At 43.1% G+C, this 21,718-nt stretch overlaps 1 protein-coding gene across 1 annotated transcript in view; it reads right to left on the reverse strand.

Moving 5' to 3' along the window:
- Positions 1-5,223: 5,223 nt before the first annotated feature.
- Positions 5,224-21,718, reverse strand: part of AHCY (adenosylhomocysteinase) — a 25,256-nt gene continuing 8,761 nt past the window's right edge. The window contains exons 4-9 of the mRNA XM_009579428.1: positions 19,318-19,430; positions 16,215-16,422; positions 15,287-15,374; positions 14,248-14,365; positions 8,339-8,533; positions 5,224-5,564 (exon numbers count right to left, since the gene is read on the reverse strand). Coding sequence (XP_009577723.1) covers positions 5,433-5,564; positions 8,339-8,533; positions 14,248-14,365; positions 15,287-15,374; positions 16,215-16,422; positions 19,318-19,430 — 854 coding nt within the window. The 3' untranslated portion in view covers positions 5,224-5,432. The remainder of the gene's footprint in view (positions 5,565-8,338; positions 8,534-14,247; positions 14,366-15,286; positions 15,375-16,214; positions 16,423-19,317; positions 19,431-21,718) is intronic.

The following is a 21,718-nucleotide window of genomic DNA, read 5'->3' on the forward strand; positions in this document are numbered from 1 at the left end:
AGCAGCGCTCCTCGCTGCTCCGGGACAGCCTCCTCGCAGTACCTTTCATAGAGAACATGTGCAAGTGTACAGTTAAGTGCATCACCCTGCTTGCCCATACACTAGACCTGTTGAGTTTCACAAACTTGAGTATGAAACCTGCATTTGTTCCCACTTCACACTCTCATCCCTGCCTGTATGAAGGTATCTATATTTGCAATACAGCGCAATGACCCATCTCCCCTCTCTGGGATCCTGTGTGTCAGATGCAGAGAGCCTGCGGCTCGCATCTCACCCCATCTACGTGACATCAGCTGTGCAGTGTCACACAAGTGAGAAAAGCTGCAGTCTGCCACTGTCATATGACTCACGATGCCAGACATGGGATGCCATATGAGCTGACGCAGGGGGTTCCAGCGCTGAGGAGGGGGCATTCGTGAGCCTTGGTACCTACAGATGCTGGGCTGTCTTCGGTGCTATTGTTCTTCATTCATTAGCTCCTGCTAAAACCATTGTAAGGTAATCACGGTGGGACAGACAATCCGTATTCAGGGAATCAAGATGCTCAACCTCAGGCTAGACTGAATACTAATTAATTGCATGTAGATTAAAAACAAAAAAATGAGAAAACAGCTAAAAAATTAGTTGTAGATGATTTAGTGAAACTCTCAGTGACAGCAGATGTGCTTTTGCCAATAAAAAGCAAGTAAGCAGTAAGGCTGAGTGATTTCATAGAATCTCATAGTTTGGAAAAGACCTTTAAGATCACCGAGTCCAACCATAAACCCAACACTGCCAAGTCCACCACTAAACCATGCCCCTAAATGCTACATCTATACATCTTTTAAATACCTCCAGGGTATTTAACCACTTCCCTGGGCAGTCTGTTCCAATGCTTGACAACCCTTTCGGTCAAGAAATTGTTCCAAATATCCAATCTAAATTTCTGTGGCACAACTTGAGGCTGTTTCCTCTTGTTCTATCACTTGTTACTTGGGAGAAGAGACCAACCCCCACCTCGCTACAACCTCCTTTCAGGTCGTTGTAGAGCGCGATGAGGTCTCCCCTCAGCCTCCTCTTCTCCAGGCTAAACAGCCCCAGTTCCCTCAGCCGCTCCTCATCAGACTTGTGCTCCAGGCCCTTCACCAGCTTCGTTGCCCTTCTCTGGACACGCTCCAGCACCTCAATGTCCTTCTTGGAGTGAGGGGCCCAAAACTGAACAGAGGATTCGAGGTGCGGCCTCACCAGGGCCGAGTACAGGGGCACGATCACCTCCCTCCTCCTGCTGGCCACACTAGTTCTGATACAGGCCAGGATGGCGTTGGCCTTCTTGGCCACCTGGGCACGCTTTTCCTTCAATACAGATCGGACACCTGTTGAGAAACTAGCAGGGAGTCAGGACATGAGACAATAATATACATTTTTTTAAAGGAAATTAGCTGCTACAAAGGTCATGTTTCAAGGTCTTCCATCCATTCTGGAAAGCTTCTGAAACAGAAGTGAAATCTGCATATTTTACTGTAAAGGTTATTCAAAATTGCCCTTGAGGAAGAGTTCAAACTGAAACAACACATTAGTTTGGCCAAAGTATAGCTCATGCCACAGCAAGAGGTAAGATGGCCCCGTTTAGGAAGAGAGGCTGCTGAGCTGTACCCGAACAATGGCTACACAGTGCACAATAAGAGCTGAACAAAAATATCAAACGCCCTCTTGCATTAACGCTGCTAATTCACAAACCATACTGTTGACAGGTACCGGGCATAGCATTTCTTCTGCAGGCAGCACTAAACCACAATTGCACTGCAGGGAGTGGGAGGGAGAAACAGAAATTCTGCCAATAATATGTGTTTGATCTAGTCCTCTTCAACCAGTAAAATAGAAGATCTAGCAGAATATATTCCAAATATAAATTTTGTATTTTATCAACTCAGACCATGTTTCAAGTCAAATTACCACATTGTTAGCTTGCTCAAACTACTATATTTTCGGCAGCAAATCAGATTTTCATAAGTTTGATCAATGCAAATGCTGTGCTAGGAAGTCACTAGACAGTTCCCTTCCTTCTCGCAGTGATGCTTTAGTGCCCTGGCCTTGCAAAGCAGACGAGATGTTTCAGACCTGGTCAAGCTGCTGGTGCCTGGACACTTCCCTGACTCATCTACAGAATCGTGATTTCATGTACTTAAAGCCTCTGGAGTTTGAAGAGGGGCTAAACAACATGAATTTGTATTGGGCTCTCCAGGCACAGTTTGCACACAGAATCTCTCACTAGAAATATTTTTGGAAACTCAGGAGCTGCTGCCCCTGAGCCTAATGTCTACCAGACTTCCTAAGAGCTGCAATAACCAGGAAACACAAGATCTCAAGTCTTCTGAGGAAAACTAAACATATATATGTATATACACACACAAATAGATTTTTCTCCATATTAAATACATGAATTCTGCAAACAATCTGTAATGAACAAAAACAGAAATGGGGGGGGAGGGAAAAGGTCCTGACCCACTACCCAACATACAAAACGACAACAAAGCATCATTAACACAGAACCACTGGTAGCTAGGCCCCACGCTAAAACATTCTTAACAAATCTTCCCCCCAAAAAACCATTTCAAACAAAAAAGCACACTGCTATCATAACACACTGTACATTGATCACCCAATGGAATATGTACTTAGACAAATTCAGGGTGTCAGCTAGCCCTTTCATCTTTAACTTCTGTGAGACTGCAATTCTTTGAGAATTGAGTCAAGTTTCTGGGTTAAGTATCAGAGGACAGACCAACTCAGGTGGTCTGTGGTGGCATCTGACAAAGACCACAAAGACCAGAATAGGAGGTAGCTGAAAATTTCTTTAGACAGCTGGAAAAAGCCTCTTGATAGCAAACCCTGGCAGATTTCATCTCAGTCACTCTGGCATCTGCTGGAAGGGCAGCAGGTTTGTGCACAAGCAATCCAGATTTACGGAGACCATCAAGGCCAATTTCTTGACACAGGTGGTCAATGAGCCAACCAAGGGAGATGCTCTGCTGGATCTGTTACTCAAAAAAACCCAAACAAAACTGATCAAAGATGGAAAGGTGAAGGCAGTCTTTCCTCCAGAGACTGTGAAGTGTAAGGTCCTTGACTGCCCATGCAGTAAAGCAGCCAAACTATATCCAGAGCTGTACCAACAAAAGCAGAGCCAGCAGGTCAAGAGGAGGGATCCTTCTCCTCTTTGGCACTTTAAAGACACCTGCATCCAGTTTTGGCTCCCCAGTATAATGACAACATTGACATACCTGAGAACATCCATCTGAGTACAGAGGGCCACCAAGATGATCATGGGACTGAAGCATAGGACACACAAAGAGACTAAGATGTGGGTTTATTCAACCTGGAGAAGGTGAAGGGGGATTTATTGCTGCCTATGACTACCTAATGCAAGCATGTAGTGAAGATGGAGCTAGACCCTTCTCAGAGGTGCAGAGGGATAAAATGAGAAGCAATGAGCATAGGCTGCAACACAGGAAATTCCAGTTAAATGTACAGAAAAATATTTTCATCTAGAGGGTGGTCAAGTATTGGGAGACAAGCCCAAGGAGGTTACTTGATCTCTGTCCCCAGAGACAACTGAAACTCACCTGGGCAAGCTGATCTCCAACATGATCTAATTGGCCCTGGTATGACAACAGGGATGAACCAGAGACCTCCAGGTGGCCCTTCCTAATTAAGTTATTCTATGTATCCATGATCCAAGTCTCACAGCAGAGTTACAACCCTGTACTTCAGGATAGCAGACGTTCAGCTGAGAACTGGGTTTAGAGAAGCCAAAGCCCAGCTAGAGGAAACTAATGAAGAACAAGACAGACAACACCCAGTCCTTGTTTTTCTATTGCATTTGTTCTACTACAATGACATTTTCTATCATCATTATTCTCTGCCACATGCAGCTATGTATGACACAAGGTGACCATCACCTACATTTAGATGTTTACTGCAACAGTGCATGTGTCTGTGTAGAGCTTAGTGTATATATGTAAGTTTAAAGGATAATCCCCTTTGGGATTCATGGGACCCAAATTCAGTTAAAATTGGTGCTTTTTAGAGGTCAATGCAAAACAAAGCAATTAAAAAGAGTTGCATACTGAGCAACACCTTGTTTACTCATCCCCCTTTTTTCCTCCTCCAACAGTTCATACTCTATACCATTTGTTAATTGCTCACTGACATCACACCTGGTGCTTGGACATGAATCTCAGAGCTCTTCAAGCATGTTTTAACACCATACCAAACCTTTCTTCTTACACCCAGAAACAGAGGTGGCCTGCTGTATAACGTTGACTGAAGAGGACCATGGCAAGAGAGGACTTCCATGACATATATGGAGATAAATCTGTGTGGGCTGACGGGAAGAGTGTTTTTCCTGTAAGATTCAGCCTTTCAAATATTTAAATAACCTGAGGAGCAGCTTTTCCCAGCTCAAGTATATGATGCAGACTAGCCACAGCACTGGCTTTTGCCTTGAGGAAACCCCACGTGGATACATTAACTATTTTCAGTAGCTTAAGGATCACACAAAAGTAGACAAATCCATGCAAAACCCAAAGCATCTCACTATACAAAACACAAGTCAGGCCACAGTCAGATCTTTAATAAAAGCACTTTGAGTCAGTGACAAAAATGATACAGCAGACATGACAACTCAGAAAAATCAAGTTGGGGGTAGAAGTGTGCTGCTGGTGCTTTCAGAGGATCAAACAAGGTCCCTAAACCTAACCATCCCCTCAGTGGCTTCTCAGCCGTTCACGACACTCTTGCCTCACCCCTCCTCGAGTTGGTATGGAAGAAGCATAGAAGGGTCTTTGTTCTGACCAAAACTGATGGAGTAAATTAACCCAGAAAAAAACTCCAGCTCTAATCTCGGAGTAGGAGATTAAGTTGATTATATAGGAAGGAGACCAAGCAACCTATACTCCTCCCTACTTCCTCCAGTTTCACAACATGCACTTCAGGTAGGGCACCTTTGTGGAGAGAAGCCTGACACTGCCAGCCTCCTAACAGGATTCATCTAATTTGAGCAGGGCACAGCAGAAAGCATCTCCCTGTAGAAACCGTTCTCCATCTTATTGGTTAGCCTGTTCAAAGAGGCTGGTCAGCCACATGTTTGACAGGATTATGCATTTTAATTTAGCAATCTTCTGTTCTGCTCCCCTTATTGGGACATTAGGAGCTAATAAAAGGTACATAGGATCCTTTTCACCATGACATTACCTCAGTAACCAATTCTAATTCCAAGAGTCAGAGTGATCCTCTTTCACTAACAATGAGGCCCTGAAGCTCCCTTGGTAAGGGGAGGGGTTCTGCAGCACTGAGAGGAGTACAGCAAAGGGCTTGTTCTCAGAAGCCCAGCACACACAAGAGCTTTGGAAGGTTGTATCCCTGCACTTTGTTCTTTGGGTAGTGCCACCTGCTCAGTATCTGTAGTGGTCTGGCTTGAATGGCCCATCTCTTGATAAACCTAGGTATTTGGCCTGCTTGTCACTCAGCTTCGTCAGCTTCACACACAGCTTCTCCAGATGAGCAGCAGCCACAGCTTCATCCAGCTGGAAAACAAAACAATGAGACAAGAAAGAATATCAGCATAACAGAGTCCTAGTAGTTCAGGAAGTCATGGTCAACAGTGAGAAATGAATACATGAAAACCAATAGCAGCTCCAAGGAGGACTTAACAGACTGACACAGATGAACAGTCAGACAGCTCTTTTCCTGCCAACACACCTCACCTGCTTGAGTGCAGAGGCATCTGCTCTGAGCACAAAACTACCTTCAGATGGAAATGTTGATATACTATTTTTATCCCAGAGGTATCAGGCAGACATGCAAACTCAAGGGATTGAAAAATGTGTAAAGTTACAAGACAGTTAAGTGCTACAGGAGATAGGTACAGAAGAGTCAGAAAACAAACAGTAAAATGGCAAACCAGCTGCTACATCAGAGGAGAATGGACAGCCATAAAGGGTATTCAAAGATAGAAAGGACAGCACTAAGAAGGGATCAGGTGCTACTGAGTTACAACAGAAGGACAAGTTTGACCACTGTTTGTAATTTCTGCAAAATACAAGTAATCATTGCTAAGGAAACAGATAAAAGGTAAGTCTAAATTCCAGCAGCACCCCCATACTAGTTAAACAGATGTGAAAGGTTGCAATATATTTGAAGGGCAATAAATCAACAAAACAATCAAGGGCCAGATCTTCAGCTTGTGTGAACCAGCATGTCCTAAATGATTCAATAACTAGTCCTAAATTTCCCGTTCAAAGAGAGTGTGGTAACAAGCAACTACTCTGAAGTAATCCCATTGCAATGAACCAGGTAAAAAGCTACAACTGTACAGAGTATAATTCACTGCAGCTCAACCTGCTCATAGTAGAACTGCCAACATCTCTTGAGAACATGGAACTGCCAACATCTCTTGAGAACCAACACAGCCAAAGGTGGTTGACAAAAGACAAAATTAAAAAAACATAAGATGAAGTGGTTGAAGAATGTGGAAGCGAACCATGAAAGCTACCGAACACGACGTAAGAGTCAGGAAAATCATGAAAGAAAAATGCTAACTGGAAGGACTCTGTTTAGAAGGGAAACAAGTATTTAAGCTTAGTAGATCCTGCCAGAAAAAAAAAAAGGATTAAAAATTTAATGCATAGCTAGTTGATTAGACTGACACGCAAAGACCTGATTGGTGCATTTCCAGCAAGTTTAAGACAGATTACACCCGCCTGAAAAGGAGCTGAGTCCCTGACATCTCCCAGATCAGGTTCTCAAACTGCAGCAGAGATAAGTTGTTTCACAGCTGCTTCAGCTTGGGGACTTCAAAATTTAGATAAAAAGGTACACAAATTTAGATGAAGGTAAGCTGACATTTTTACCTTAAAATCAGATAGCTGAGCATAAGGACGAACAGATTTAGTGCCAAGAACATGGACACAACAGTGTGCCTAGATTTCCAGGAACACACATTGCAGAAAGTGTGCATGTTTGTAATAGCTGATCATCAAAGCGATATTCTTGCAGTCAAAAAAAGCGCAATGTAAGGTACTTGGTAATTCTTAAATTTTACATTTGGACCTCAAAGCTACTACACAGAACAAGGAAATATACTAGCCAGAAAATTATCAGAGAAAGCTCTTCTGCCCGCCTTTTGTTGGTTCTGACAAGGCAACTGCTTTACTCTTTAAAATTCTCTACGGAGCGCAGAGGGTAAAAAGAGCATTTTGTCACAGTATACAAACCTGAAAAGATCACTGCCATATGCTCCACTAACATGCAACTTTAAGTAACAGATCTGGGCATTACTTCTCATTTCCAGTTCAAGTATGCTTACTAAAAATTGTTATTCAGGAAGAGGATGAAGCCACATTTTATTAGCCACATTGGACTATCATTTTTGAGAGAACTGTCAAGAAAATTTTCCTTTGAAGATGGTAAGTGTCAGCTTGCTGATCAACTCCTACACTGTATTTCTGGTATGCTTTGTTTGATCATTAACGGATAGTTCTGGAAGCTTAAGTCTTCAGCAAACACTTCATAAGTAAACCCAAACACACACATTTTACCTCCCAAATGAAAAGTATTTTCACATTTAGCCTCATGCCAGGCTGCATTCCAAAGGCAGTGGGATTTAACTGCAGCATCTTTTTCAATTACCACCTCAAATTCTCAGGCTTGTTTTGGAAAATTAAAACCATGTTAGTTTTATAAAAGGCATTTCTGAGTTGTGATATGATCCAGATTTTTCCAAGAACAAAGAATGCAGAGATAAGTTTAAAGGGAAATCCAAGGGAATCTGTCATTAATATTTTGTGAAGCTATTAGGACCAGATTGTGATAAGCTCTGCTCAGGTGCAGATGGGACCCAGACTCTACCAACCAGAGTAAAAGCAATTCCTAGTTTCACTCCAGCTTCAACTCTGCCCCACTAGGCTTTGCTGCTGGATAGGCATGTGAAAGCTTGCTGTGAATGCCAACATTCAGCAGAAGGAACAAGTTGGTTGGGAGAAGCTCCCTGACTACCCTGAGACAGCACAGGGCTTCCGAGCACATTATGGAAGAGCCCCAGGTCAAGCCAAAAAGTGACTGGATGTTCCTATTGCATGTGACAGACAAGTCCCAGTTCTGCACAACAGGTTAGCCACAGAAGACAGCCCACTTCAGACTCGGCATGACCAAAGCCATGCATTCACTGAGGGACAGAAGCTCCTTGCAACAACACTATTCAGTAGGAAAATGAACTCTAGCACAAATGAAACAAATGTTTGTGACCACATCTGAAGTTAGCTTCCTTACAAACTTGCATCTTTCTGCTATTCTAACTCACCTTCTTTGGCAGGAAATGGACTCCGACAGAGTATTTGTCACTATTGGTCCACAGCTCGATCTGTGCCAGCACCTGGTTGGTGAAGGAATTGCTCATGACAAAGCTAGGGTGACCCATGGCACAGCCCAAGTTGACCAGTCTGCCCTCCGCTAGCAGTATAATATGACGGCCATTCCTCAGCGTATAGCGATCCACCTAGGTGGGAAAAAAGCAAGAGCAGTGTGATGTCAGGGTAAAGAGAGCTTTTTAAATCATGCAAAGCTTGGTGGGCTTTCTTCCCACATCAACAATTCAGCAGTGAGCTTGTAATCAAAGTCTGTGTTGCAATTGAGAGCCCCCTCCCTCAATTCCCAGACCATGTTTGTGAAGCCTGTAGCTACTCTGGACTTCACACAACATGAATCTTAGCATCTGCTTCATATTTAACCAGTTATCCAGTTCTTCTGGTTTTTCCACATGCATGTTGTGTCAGACAGCTGTGGTGGGGAGCATGCTGCTAGCAGTAAAATGCAGTTCATGTATGCCTAATTGTAACAACTGGTGTGGAGAGAGGAGGGAACACCTCTGCATGCAACAGTGCAGAGCCTTTGCATCTAACACAGGGGTAGGAGCCAGAGTCCTCTGCCTGCTGAAACTGCTTCCCTGTAACTCTTCCCACTTCCATAAGGCCAATGCTGTACAGTATAATTAACAGCTGTCCCAGCTTCTGGTGTACCCTCTTTTGCTCTCAAGGGGCCAAAGACATGGTCCTCCACTCAGACTGACTTCCAAGCTATGCTAGGGACAACAGGACTCTGCACACAGAATCAAGTCTCAGATGGGCTAAGGAGTCGGGTCTTCAGCTATATGAGAGAGTCCCACACAATTCAGAAGATAATGTCACTTAACACGTGCCTTAACTGTCTCAGCCAGATTGGGCTTCTGCAATGTTAAAGTTAACTCTGCTTCTCCTTTCTACCAGTCACTAGCTCTTCTCTCCCCTGCCTTCACCCCTGTAGGAGATTACAATATTAAAGCCCAGAATGAAATGCCAATATGGCCTATAAGTTACAAGAATGTTCAGTATTCACTGGTATTTATTGCTCATGTCACGCCAAGCACATGGGAGTAGAGCAAACCTTTAGAAAAACTTAAAAGACCAACTTTGACTAAAGGTTAATGCTTTAGACAAGTCCATTTATCTTATGCTGTCATAGCACAGCAACTGTGAAAGACCTAAAAGGGTCCCTCCCCACAGCTGTATTTATACTTAGTCTCAAAAGTTATTCAATATGAAGCAAAACACACATCACTTTCAGTTTTATTCTTAAAGCTTTGGCCTGTAAGTTAAAAGCCATGTGGGATGAAGTTTTTATTGTAACAATATCATCTTCTGAAAAAACATCTGTGCAGGTCCTTAGCAGAGCTGTAACAAGTAAACCAATAGAAACCATTTTATTAGAACAGATACTCTGCCTGCAGAGCAGGTCTGTGCCTCCAGCTGTCTTCCCCAGCTGTGCTTCAATCGCAGCACTATTTTCTACTTCTTGGGTTCATATAACAGACTATTATGTTTTCAGCACAACATATGTAGAAGTAACCACCTCAAACAGAAGCCCTAAGTAACATTCTTAATTTTTCCTGTCCAAGAGCAGTACAGCAAGGTAGGGTTAGTAAGAATGCTCTCCACTGAGCAGTTGCAATACTTCTTACGGATGCTGATTCTCCATTGGTGACAGTCCACCCAAAAAATACCATATGGGCTATCGTAAGATTATGGGAGGAAGTAATGCAACAAAGAAGGAAGCAGCTAGAAAGCAGAACACTAAAAACCCTGAGAACAACTACAATATTACTTATATTAAACATTGTATTCACAGATTAAACTACTACAAGGTAGCAGTTAAGTAGCACTTCAGTTTTGAAGTCTGAATCAGGTGGTTTAGGTGTCAAAATATTATATCCACACAACTTGCACCTGGACAGCTGCTGGCTTGTGCATGGAATCACATACCTTCGGCAAACTGCTGACATGACTCGTTCAATGCACAGGGTAACGCAGAAAATGCCAATTAATGTCTTTGCACAGAAATAAATACAAAATAGTAGTGGTACCAGCAGAGGCTTAAGTCAGTACTGCGGAAACACATCTCATCAACGGGCAGATAAACAGGCTGATTCATAAGCTCAAGAAATTGCTACAGAAGTAGAATTAAAGTTATCCAAGCATTATGTTCACCTCCAACATTACACAAATACCTCCTCCCTTTCCCCATCAGCAACTAGCTTGCTCCAGACTTTCTGGCTGCTTCACACTTCCCTCCACACCATATGTGAATAATTTATTTTCAGAGCCAAAGTTCATTGATCCCACCCTGACCTTTCCTTCCCCTCTAGAGTTGAGCTTGTGCTACATATCAGTCTCTAATACCAGAACACAGCTGAGGAGGATTGCAGTGCAAACCCATATTCAAAACAACCTGCCAGTTTTTCAGCAATAAGCCTATTTCCCCCTTAACTTGAAAGCAACAGATGAGTCAGAATGGCACAATAAGTACTAAACATTTCTTACACCAGCTCACCACTTGTGAATGGAGACCATATCGTACTGAAAACTACCATGTTGGACACTTTCACAATTACTCTGTACCTCTAGCTGAAGTCCAGCAACTCTCAGCTCTGGTATTAATCCTCTGATCAAGAGACAGATGTCTTCACAGGAGGTTAGTGATTTTTGCTCTTGTACTATATTCCACTCCTTGCTACAGGATATAGAAAAAAGCTGCCAGGTCTTAGTAAAAATTTGACTATTTAGAGAGTTAGTACCTGGTATTATAAAACATACGATACCTCACCCAGAACACTGATGTGAAAAAATATATCTTATTCTAAGGCTAAGTGCAAAGTGTCACACCTTTAACATGGGACTGACCTCCCCTTGAGGCCCCTGAAAGACTGAGGACAAGACGACCACAGAAGTATCCTTTTGATGAATCTGAGCAACAAAATTGAGAAACCAGCAATGGCCTAAGTGGCAAACTGATAACTTCCTTCCCAGATTTCAGTGTAAGAACAATTCTATCAATTACAGTAATGACTCATCGCTGCTGCCCTGAGAAAGGTCCCAACACATGCAGATGAATTCCCATGCAGGTGGTGAGGGACAGAAGCTGCAGGATACCTACTGGGAGCTTGTTTCTAAACCTAAAGTTAACGCATGTCCTGGAAGAGTCAAGTAGTTGCAGCAAATTTCTACTCAATGCCTTTTAATTTGTTTTAAGCATGGAATTTGGGGCTCTAAAGTCACATTTTGCCTCCTAGTCCTGCCTCTCCCCCTTTTGAAATGAGTAAGCTTTTAGGATGTGTATTGGTCCACTCCTGCTCAACTGCCCAGCCACCATGGCAATCAGGCGTAAAGAATGAAAACGAAGAATAATGAAGCTTTTACACAGAACTTGTTCATGTAACACCTACTCAGCAGGTACGTCCTTACCTTGTCATGCAGGTCTAAAGTCTTTAGGGACAAGAAATCTAAACAGACACAAAATGGAGCATAGGGGTATACCACTAGCACAGTGTAGCTACATATAGGATTAAATACATCAATAATAGAGTCCAACTGGAGATTCAAACTAGTTAACAGTGTTTCAGATTCACTGCTAGAAGTCAACAAAATCCAAGTACTAACCTGAGTCAGGGACCAGCTTTTATTGGGCTTGGCAATGTACACATCTATAGGCCATCCACACTTCAGTAAAGTTTCAAACATGTGGAATTGCCACATAAGATCAGATTTACCTCTAGGTACATCCCATCTCCAGTGGTAACCAGTAGATGGGCAAAGAAAAGTACAAGAACAGCCCAAGGGTAAAGTGCTATTTCCCCCAGAAAATCCTCTCAGCTTCAGCTATCTGTGCATCAAGCTGAGACAAAGGTGGTCTGCTCAGGTCAGTCAGAGACACCTTTTACAAACTTTAGCTAATGACTTTTAAGCAAACACTTGTGGCACCCACAGAATGCTGGGTGGCTATTTTCACAGCTTTTGCTCTGTGAGCAGGTATCTCCTCTGCATCACTCTGAACATCCTGCTTGCGACAGCTGCGGTTTATTAACAGACCAGAGAGATTCAGGGTAGGATGTAAGTCTTCAGCATTAAACTATATGGACGACCTTGACCCTAATTCCATCCTTTTGAAAAGGTAATATTCTGTTTTTAACCAGAAACTTGTTACAGTTTTCACACCTTGGACTAGACTGCATCTCATCGTACCTAATACATCTGTGACGACTGGCTCCTGCAATACAGAGTATATAAAGAAAAAGTGACTACTACCTCTGCCAACAGTGACACAATTTTTCATATGGACAAGAGCCACATTGAATGGCCATGTGCAGGTAGTTTGTACGTTACCATATTAACATCCAATTTAGGCTTCAACAAGATTTATTTTTTGAGCCGTCCCAGTTTTAATTTTAAAACTTGAGCTACCAGAAAGCAAGCAGCTAGCTGCAGGCTCCTCTAGGACAAGAGCTGTTGAGCAAAGTCAGCTCCACGTTAAGGTCATGGGCAAGAACAGACTTGAACGTAGCGAGAACTTGAGGGTATAACTTCTTACCTAGCTGAGCCCAAGTAGAGTGTCCCAACAGCAAACAGGATACTGAAAAGACTCTCACAACTGCCTAGTAAGAGTTTGATGTGGGTGGCCAATCAGCCACAGGGGAGTTATGAAAACTGGAAGGGCAGATTGAGATCTATTAAGACATATGCTTGGGTGTGGTGTTTTTAAAAAAATAGAAAACCTGTCCCAGAATCCTGCTATCAGCAAGCACACTCCCTCTTTAAAAGGTAACTACAAGTCCCATGCCAAGTCAGACAGCCTCGTTTGCTTTATGTAATCTTCTCCCTCAATGCTAGTGTTACAAAACAGTTTTGGTTTAGTTTAGTTTCTCTGCTTTAGGACACACAGCTGAAAAGCTGAAATTTTTAGATCCCTATTTTCCTGTGTAGCTACAGCCACAGCTTGAAGTAAATACATGGTGGGAATGCAAGCTGAGCAAGGATAAAACATCTCGCCTTGTCTGCCCACACATAGACTTCTGGTCTACACAGGTTTCTAAAATGAAGCCACTAAGCCTGGAATAGAAGTCTGAGTTTGGCAGAGCTCCAGATAGGCTTTCCTGAGGCTTCAATCTCCAAGTAAAAAAATGCTTTGAAAAGAAAGAGGTGTGAATTTTTTCAAGCCTTAACAGAATCCCAGAAGACATTCCCTTGAGATCCACTCTAATCCTGGCACCCTGCACCAGGACCAAGATTGTTCTGGTGCAGAGCAGTGCATGAGCAAGGAGCTTCCTGAGAGAAAATTCAGATCGGCCACCAGGCAATCTATGGGCTTTGTTCTTAAGTTTTATATGGTCTCTAATGGTCTGTTCTGTATTCATCACTTAACTTGCTTTTTGAAACTGAGTTATGGCATTGATTTCAGCTAGCAGCTATCAAAGAAAGCACATTTCCATACCTCCTCACCATACTCCAAACATCAAAGCTGACTTCTGTATGGAATGAACTTGATGCCATTAATTGTCTACACAACCACCACCAAGAGGTAGGCTCCTGTTTGTCATGGAAGTAGGAACACATGGAGAAAGATGTATCCGTACCAGGCACCTCTCAACAGAGACCACACTGTACACTTGGGCACTGGCTGGAACCAATTGCTTTAATACCAACAAAAGAATATGACATGCAGCTTGCTCCAGGTTAATCGGGGAAGAGCAGAATCTCCATTCTGATCAGCCCAGAGCAACACTGGCTTCCAAGAAAGCTAGAAACAGAAAGTACCTGAAGAGAAACACCCCCCCCTTTCTGGAAAGAAACACTGAGTAGCTATTGCTTCTTTCTAGCAGGAGAGCTTGTGCAAGGGCTGTCTTACCTGAGGTTTGACATTCACTGCTTCTACTGCATTTTCATTCAGCCACTTTGCATCAACTTCCACATCAAAATGGCCAATATTACACACTATCGCATCATCCTTCATCTGCTCAAAGTGCCTGCAAAAGAAAAAGTCCTATCAAAAGTGAATGCACAAAAAAATATTTTCTTCAGCACCAGAAGAGATGCTCTGGTCCATAGCTCTGCTCAAGGAGAAATGAAAAGTGCCTGGCTCACTGACTCCATTTGACTCTCACAAGATGCATGGGTCTGGTAATCTTCCAGGCATGTGAAGTCTACTGGAAAAAACTCTCAAGCTTCTAGGGAAGGATACCTCCCAAGGATATAAGAGGTTACTGGAGAGAAAATGTTGTCCCAGTAGGGAAAGTAAAACTATTTTGTTTAATTGGTCAAAACTGAAATATCTGCAGTTATTCTTTCCTGCACAGAAGAAATAATTTTCATCATGACTTTAAAGTTTCCACCAGTTTTACATCTCTGTACACTAACGACCTTATCTCCTCCCACTTAATCTGATCTTCCACTACAACATGTACCATCATAACAGCAAAAATAGGAATGAGTTTGTGTAGAGTGGAGGGGCTATAATTGAGATCTAACAAGCAATAACAAAAAACTGCAGGGTAGTTTATGGAGAACAGGCTAGTTTCGAGTCTGCTATGTCTACTCACAGATGGACCCCCTCCATCCCTTATCCCCCCACCTCTTCTGTTCACATTTATCTGTCCTAACACAGAATTTAGCCCTGATGCTCTCATTCTCCAGAAGTCTATCTATCCCTCTACACCTTTTGTTTCTCCATCGTTACATGCTGTAAGACAGGAACAATTGCAATGCGGCAACATCCAGCAGAAGTGACAAACCAAAGCCCTGATTTCTCATTAAACTGATGCTAAATTCTGATGTCCAGAAATGAGACTGTGTGCTAGCCCTCACCACATTGTTGACAAGTTATGACTGTATTTACAAAATCTAACTGTACAGGTATGCTTTCACTAAAGCAAGTGGCTAGACCATACCTGCCCTGAACAATGTCAGTGCAGCCGGTGGTGGTAACAAAGATATTGCCTTCTTTGCAGGCCTCCTCCATGGTTGTAACTTCATAACCTGAAAAGAGAAAGAGTTACTCCCCTACCCAACCACCAGCACTTATTTAAAAATGGGCTACAGTATTACAAGTCAAAAAGTACAGAGAAGGAACGAGTAAGAGAAGTCTGTGCCAACACCTGACCTATGGAGGATGCAAGGTAGTGGGCATACTTGTCCTACTAAATACCAACATAGCACAAAAATATCTATCCTTCACCTGTTTCCAATCTGTAGATCTATACATTCAATGTCTTATGTCCATAGGTGCAGTAGCCAGCACAGCACTCGGACTGGATTCACGGGGTCAAGGTTGCAAAGGGAAGTGCACCCACAACACCTGCAGGTTCTAGTCAGGTATGAACAGAAATGGGATAAACTGGTACTAAGAGTTACATGAGGCACCCACAGAAGAGAAGCACAGCTTCCAGAGCATGCCGTGGGCACAGCTGGAAAGGCAGAGAGCATAGCGTTGCTCTCAAAAAACATCTGCTGAAGGTAAAGCCTGGTGTTTTACTGTGGAGATATCCTAGTGAAGTCTTAACCCACACTGGAGGTTAAGAGTTGCACAACTGGAGGATAAGGAACCCATTCAAAACCAGGTGTTATAAAATGGGGCCTTACCCCACTATAGTCTCTATATCCTTGACTCCAAACACATCTTCAAGGCCTATACTAATGAACTCTGTCCCTAACTGTAAGGAAAGAATTCCTACAGTTAAACAGAGACACCTCTACCTCAACAGGGACAGGGCTGAAACCCACTGAAACTTTCTTGGCCAACTATCACTTATTGCTCTACACTGACATGCAGAGATCCCCGTCAGATGCATTAATTTCTGCATCTCCTTCAGTTCTCACCTTCCATGGCTGCCTGCAGTGCGTTGATGGGATCGATTTCAGTGATGATAACTCTGGCTCCAAAGCTCCGCAGGGCCTGAGCACAGCCTTTACCCACATCACCGTAACCTGCCACGACTGCTACTTTTCCAGCAATCATGACATCTGTAGCACGTTTGATGCCATCGATGAGGGACTCTCTGCAACCATAAAGGTTATCAAACTTGCTCTGAGGAAGAAAAAGGAGCAGTTTCAGAACAAACAAAAGTGACTCAAGTAAAAATTCCTTAGAGAAACAAAATGGCCTTATATGCAAGTACTACAAACCAGGAGGCTGACAGTCAGCTAAATACTTTAATCACAGTGAGGAATGGGAAGAAGATAACCTGGTTTGATGTTTTTATTTATCCAGTTTCAATCTATATAGTTATACCAGATAGAGGATTCAGCACACCCCTGCTGAGAAGCATTTCATAAATATCTTGCGTCTACTGACTAGGGCTTGGACATGTTAAAAACTTGTTAGAGGTAACCTGAATATATCAAGTAAAAGCACAAAATTCTTGCGTACAGAGGTAGGTCTGAGTTCCTTAACCAGATGTTCACCAGTTCTCTGCTGCTGTTAACAATGAACTGAACCAAGTGCCACAGGTAGGCAAAAAGCACCAGCAGAATATCTGGCCAATTGGTTAGCACACATTCTTATCTTTGCAAGACACATGCACCCTGCAGAAGCAGCAAGTTGCCCACATCAACCATGAAAAATTGGTTCCTGCAGCCCAGGAAGATCAAAATTGCATCTTCCGCCGGGAACAGTTACACTAATACTACCAGATCTCACCACTGCTCAGATCTAGAAAAATCCACCAAGTAGCCATTCACCATACCGGTCACTGCAACCAAGAACCCCTGGATTTCATCTCCTAATGCCCCATCGCACAACATCCTCCTACTGTAACACTAACACATCAGCTTAACAGCCAGACCTCCAAATCAAAATTCCCCTGCTACGTCAGATGTCAAATAGTACTCCACTTGACCATCTTCCTAAACTCAGAAACACATACTGCTGTACTGGTTTTTGTAATGCTCCTCCTTTTTCTCCTTGAACCCTTTGTTTTGACCAGGAGGATGGGGTATATAAACAGATTTGATTATCTGAAGAGTTACAGAAGCCAAGAATTTTTTAAAAATCTGGCCACCAAAGTTATGCTACGCTTCCCAAGGCAGGGGTATAAAGAACTTGCCATTCACAGCAAAATTCTGGTCTCAAAGCCTGCCCTGTGCTTTCTACAGCTTTAGGTCACCAATCATTCTTGCTTTCACTTAACACAGGTAGCACTCTGCTATAAGCAATCTTAAGACTGCATACCTAGATGCGAATAGGGGCACTGATCTTTCAAATGGGACCTACCTTGCAGCTGTGGCTGGTGCCCATCTAACACATGTAAGATGATGTTACAGTTTGGTTTTCAGTCTACAGCTTACAACTACAAAATTTTTATAATAAGAAATGTAAAGTCCACATACAAAAATGTTGCAGCTGTGACTCCAATGCATTATCTGAGCAAGTTATGAGGTATAGTGGCATATCGCTCCCAGCCTCAGAAGCTGGCCAAGGTCTAATGTGTAAGAAGTTACACTTCAGATACAGAAGTTCCTGACTCAGTGCCTGTAAATCTTATTACAGGTACATTAGCTATTAATATTTCAGAAAATTTGTGTTACCAATCCTTCAAATTCCAAAGCTAGTGCCAGTTGGTAATCCTCTTTTCTAGTCCTCCAGCAGATTTTCCTTGCAGTATAAGCCTTTTTATGGAGGAAAACAGCATGGTCACATTTGATCACCAAATCCCCCAACTGCAATCAAAGCCTTCCAGGTGCCTGTGCAGGCAAGGTAGCAGAGTGCCAGATGCAGACATCTGTCCCACCCAAAAATACATTTGAGTGGCAGGAGGGAAGAACAGAGCTGGATGCTGCCTGCCTTCTCTCTCCAAATACTAGCATAGGAACCTGGCACCAAGCGAAAACATCAAACTGGGAGAGCAGAATTTGTCAGCTCGGTTGCATGTCTTCCTGGAGATCTGTAACTGTGGTTAGTACAAATCTTTTACTACATAAATACCAAATAGTACTTGAAAATAAGCAATTGTTTGGCCCTAGAATAAAGTAAGCTCAACGCAAATCCACTCAAGAGGCTTTTTTAGAAACATCTGAATTTCTGAATCTACTAAACAGTATTAATAGTTATTACGCAGGAGGCACAATCTAGGTGAAAAGAGAGAGAGAAACAAGCTTCTTCCAAGACCAACTGGATTCCAGCCCACTATCTATGAAATAAAAATGCCAGATCATCTTTGTGAGCAGAAAGGAGATACTCTTCAGATAGCAAACTGCAGAGAAAGCAGGCCAAACAAACAGTGAGAACTGCCATGCCCAATAGGATAATGTTAGTATGGTAACTTGAAAAAGATTTAGCAACTAGATTTAAAATACATCTAGATGCATAAACCTTAAGTACACCTGAAATTCCCACTACAATTCATCTGCATCCAAAAGGCACCAGCACCCTTTAAACATCACTCCCACTCATCCCTCAATTCACCAGGATTTGTCTCAGGAAGCAGTAATATAGCTAAGCAAGGAATAAATACCTCCTGCCCTATCCTTTGCAACTGCCGCTCGCAGAGATACCTTCTCAGATCAACCGAGATGCTTCCTGCACCAGCCACAAGCTCACGTAGGTCACACTCTCTTTTCCAGCTGGTACCTGCCACCTACCTGTGGGCTCGAAGCTACTCAGAGAGGACAGGCCCCTTGCCACAGGAACTGACTGTACCCCAGGAGCCACGATTTCCAAAGGTGTTTTCACATTATTATAATGCAGAAGAATTCATGTCCTTACATACAAAAAAAGCCCTTGATGTTCTGAAAACAGGGTATTTACAATGGCATGTCCTATTAGAGACATCATGGGCTCACTTCAAGGATATGGTGAAAATCTGTTCAGTATGAGGTCAGGAATAGCTCAGCAAGAGAAGGAATACTTGCATGGGAATGACAACATCCCAACACCAAACTGGTCAGAGAGCAGAACATAGCAGAAGGGCTCTAGCTGCACTACCTTGGTGACAGAGTCGTTAACATTGATAGCTGGCACTTTCAGGGTCCCATTGGCCTTCATCTTGTACAGGTTGTGAACTCCAGTGGTTGTCTCTTCTGAAATACCTCTAATTCCTGTGGGGAGAGTAAAAGGATTCACCTTAGTTGGAGTTAACGCTGCTGCAAACCAACACATCCAGGTGCTGGGAGCATCTTCCAGCCTAAGTTAAACAAACTCTTCACAGGAAGCAGGGCAGAGATGAGATCCCTCATTTGGATCCTCAAACAGTTTTTTGAAACTTCAAACCAGTTTCTTCCCCCACAAGGCAATTAAAAGAGCAGGAAAAAATATTCTTTGGAAAAATGGAAGGAACCAGCTCTAGACCAGGGAATCAGGAAAGACCCCACTCTAATCTGTTTTCTCACAAAATGATCAAAAAACTCTTCTGCAAAAGGGGGAAGATGTTCACCTCAGTGATGTTTCTACAGCCTACTCCATTCTTGCAAGGAGATGATACCTAGATAACCACACTTAAATCTAAAGCACTTGGATCAAGAGAAAAAAGTTAAAAAAATCTAATACAGAGTTCACCATTCCCAATCTTCCTGTTGTAATCAACCTCAGCTCTGATTAAACAGCCAACACCCCCCTAAATCTGGATGCTAGCTACATGAAACTTCAGTTTCATGGGTATTACTAGCACAATCAAAAAACATTATTTCAAATATATCCTTGCTTGAAAATAGTCCAGGAGGCAGAGACCAGAGACAAAGGACTGTCTAGAAACACCAACATCATATAATGGACTAAGATCCTGTTAACACAGGAACGGTCATGGGGTTACCTGGCTCCACATTACACCAAAAGCCAAAGCTGTAAAGGCACCCCCTGCTTTAAGGGTCCTGACTCTTCACGGACCTTTTGACAGCAGCCAATTGCTCAGAAGCAGCACTACTGCACATGACTTCTGGGTATCTCTCCTCTAATGTCTCAATAATCTCGTTGTATATAAACTGTCTAGTTGCTACACTGGGCAACACCCTGATTACTTAGAAAGCCTATCTGCACAAAAAAGTACATAATTTATGACAATCAGAATAAATCTGAAACTAAACTATCCAGTCTGGCTGAATTTCCACTGTAGAGCATATAGTAATTATGTTTGTTCTTTAAGGACTGGAGGCATACTGCAAGACAATTATTTTCCTGACATATGAACTATTGCGGGAAATAGAGGAATTCTGCTAAATCAGGCTGAACCCACTAACACGAGCAACATCTCTTTATAGAGATCCATGTGGCATTTGGAGCTAATTCAGATTCACAAGAACAGAGAAAATACGGAAACAATTAATACCAAGTTCTACGTACACCAGAGATTTATGCAGAGAAGATATTGCCCCTCCAGGCAAGTGACCTCTCATGTTGACCTCACAGAATAAAATTGAAAGGATGCTCATAAGCAAAATAATTTTACAGTCATTTTTATAGGAAAAACTCTGAGAAATAAACAACATTGATAAATTGTCCTGTTCAAGCCCTTTTCCTGATGAAGCAGGTGACAGCCCAGGTTATCCTATGTAAGTGCACATGAACAGACAGAAATATTGCTCCTTTTCATGTCGTTTTTCTTAATTCCTCTCCATCATTGTATAACATATAATCACTCCCAATTCCTACACACATTTTTTTTTATACACACTCTATCCACAGCCCTCCTACTATTTCAAAAAGGTGAGCACAAGCCCTCCTATTTAACAAATAGGAAAAGCAGAGGGGCCAAAGGACTAGTCCAAGATCACCAGCCAGCGGCAAGGGCAGGGGCTCCTCAACCACAGCCCACGCACCTCCTCAGTAGCCAATATTACTTTAGGGATAACCAAGTGAGAACCAACAACAATAACCCGCGACAAAATCCCAAAAATTATTTACATGGTCCGTTAATTCCAGTATTGAAGAGAAGTGTCCAAGTGTCACTACCTCCCCGGCCACCAAGACCTACGAGAAGTTTATAGGACAGGAGGAATAACTGGAGAATCACCTCTCTGAACAGCATGCAGAACAGTCATCGCTGCTGGGAGCAACAGCATCAGCACAGCCCAAGGCAGGAACAGGTATAAAGCTAAAGAGACCAGCACCCCACTGAGGGCAAATGAAGAGGTCAGCCACCCAAGGGGCCTGCAGGCTCCGGGGAGGCTCCTTCAGGCTAGAGTAGGACCCTGCAAGAGCACCAGAGGGCAGGAAGGCCAGAGCACGTGTTTCAGAGCCACAGGCACCTGCACCCTCTGAGCACCCAGGGGTGCTGTGCCTCCCCGGCACGGCTCCCGAGCAGGTACCTGCACCCTCCAGGCACCCAGGGGTGCTGTGCCTCCCCGGCACGGCTCCCGAGCAGGTACCTGCACCCTCTGGGCACCGAGGGGGT

This window comes from Fulmarus glacialis, unplaced genomic scaffold (assembly GCF_000690835.1).
Source record: "Fulmarus glacialis isolate BGI_N327 unplaced genomic scaffold, ASM69083v1 scaffold33746, whole genome shotgun sequence".
Lineage (NCBI taxonomy): Eukaryota > Metazoa > Chordata > Aves > Procellariiformes > Procellariidae > Fulmarus > Fulmarus glacialis.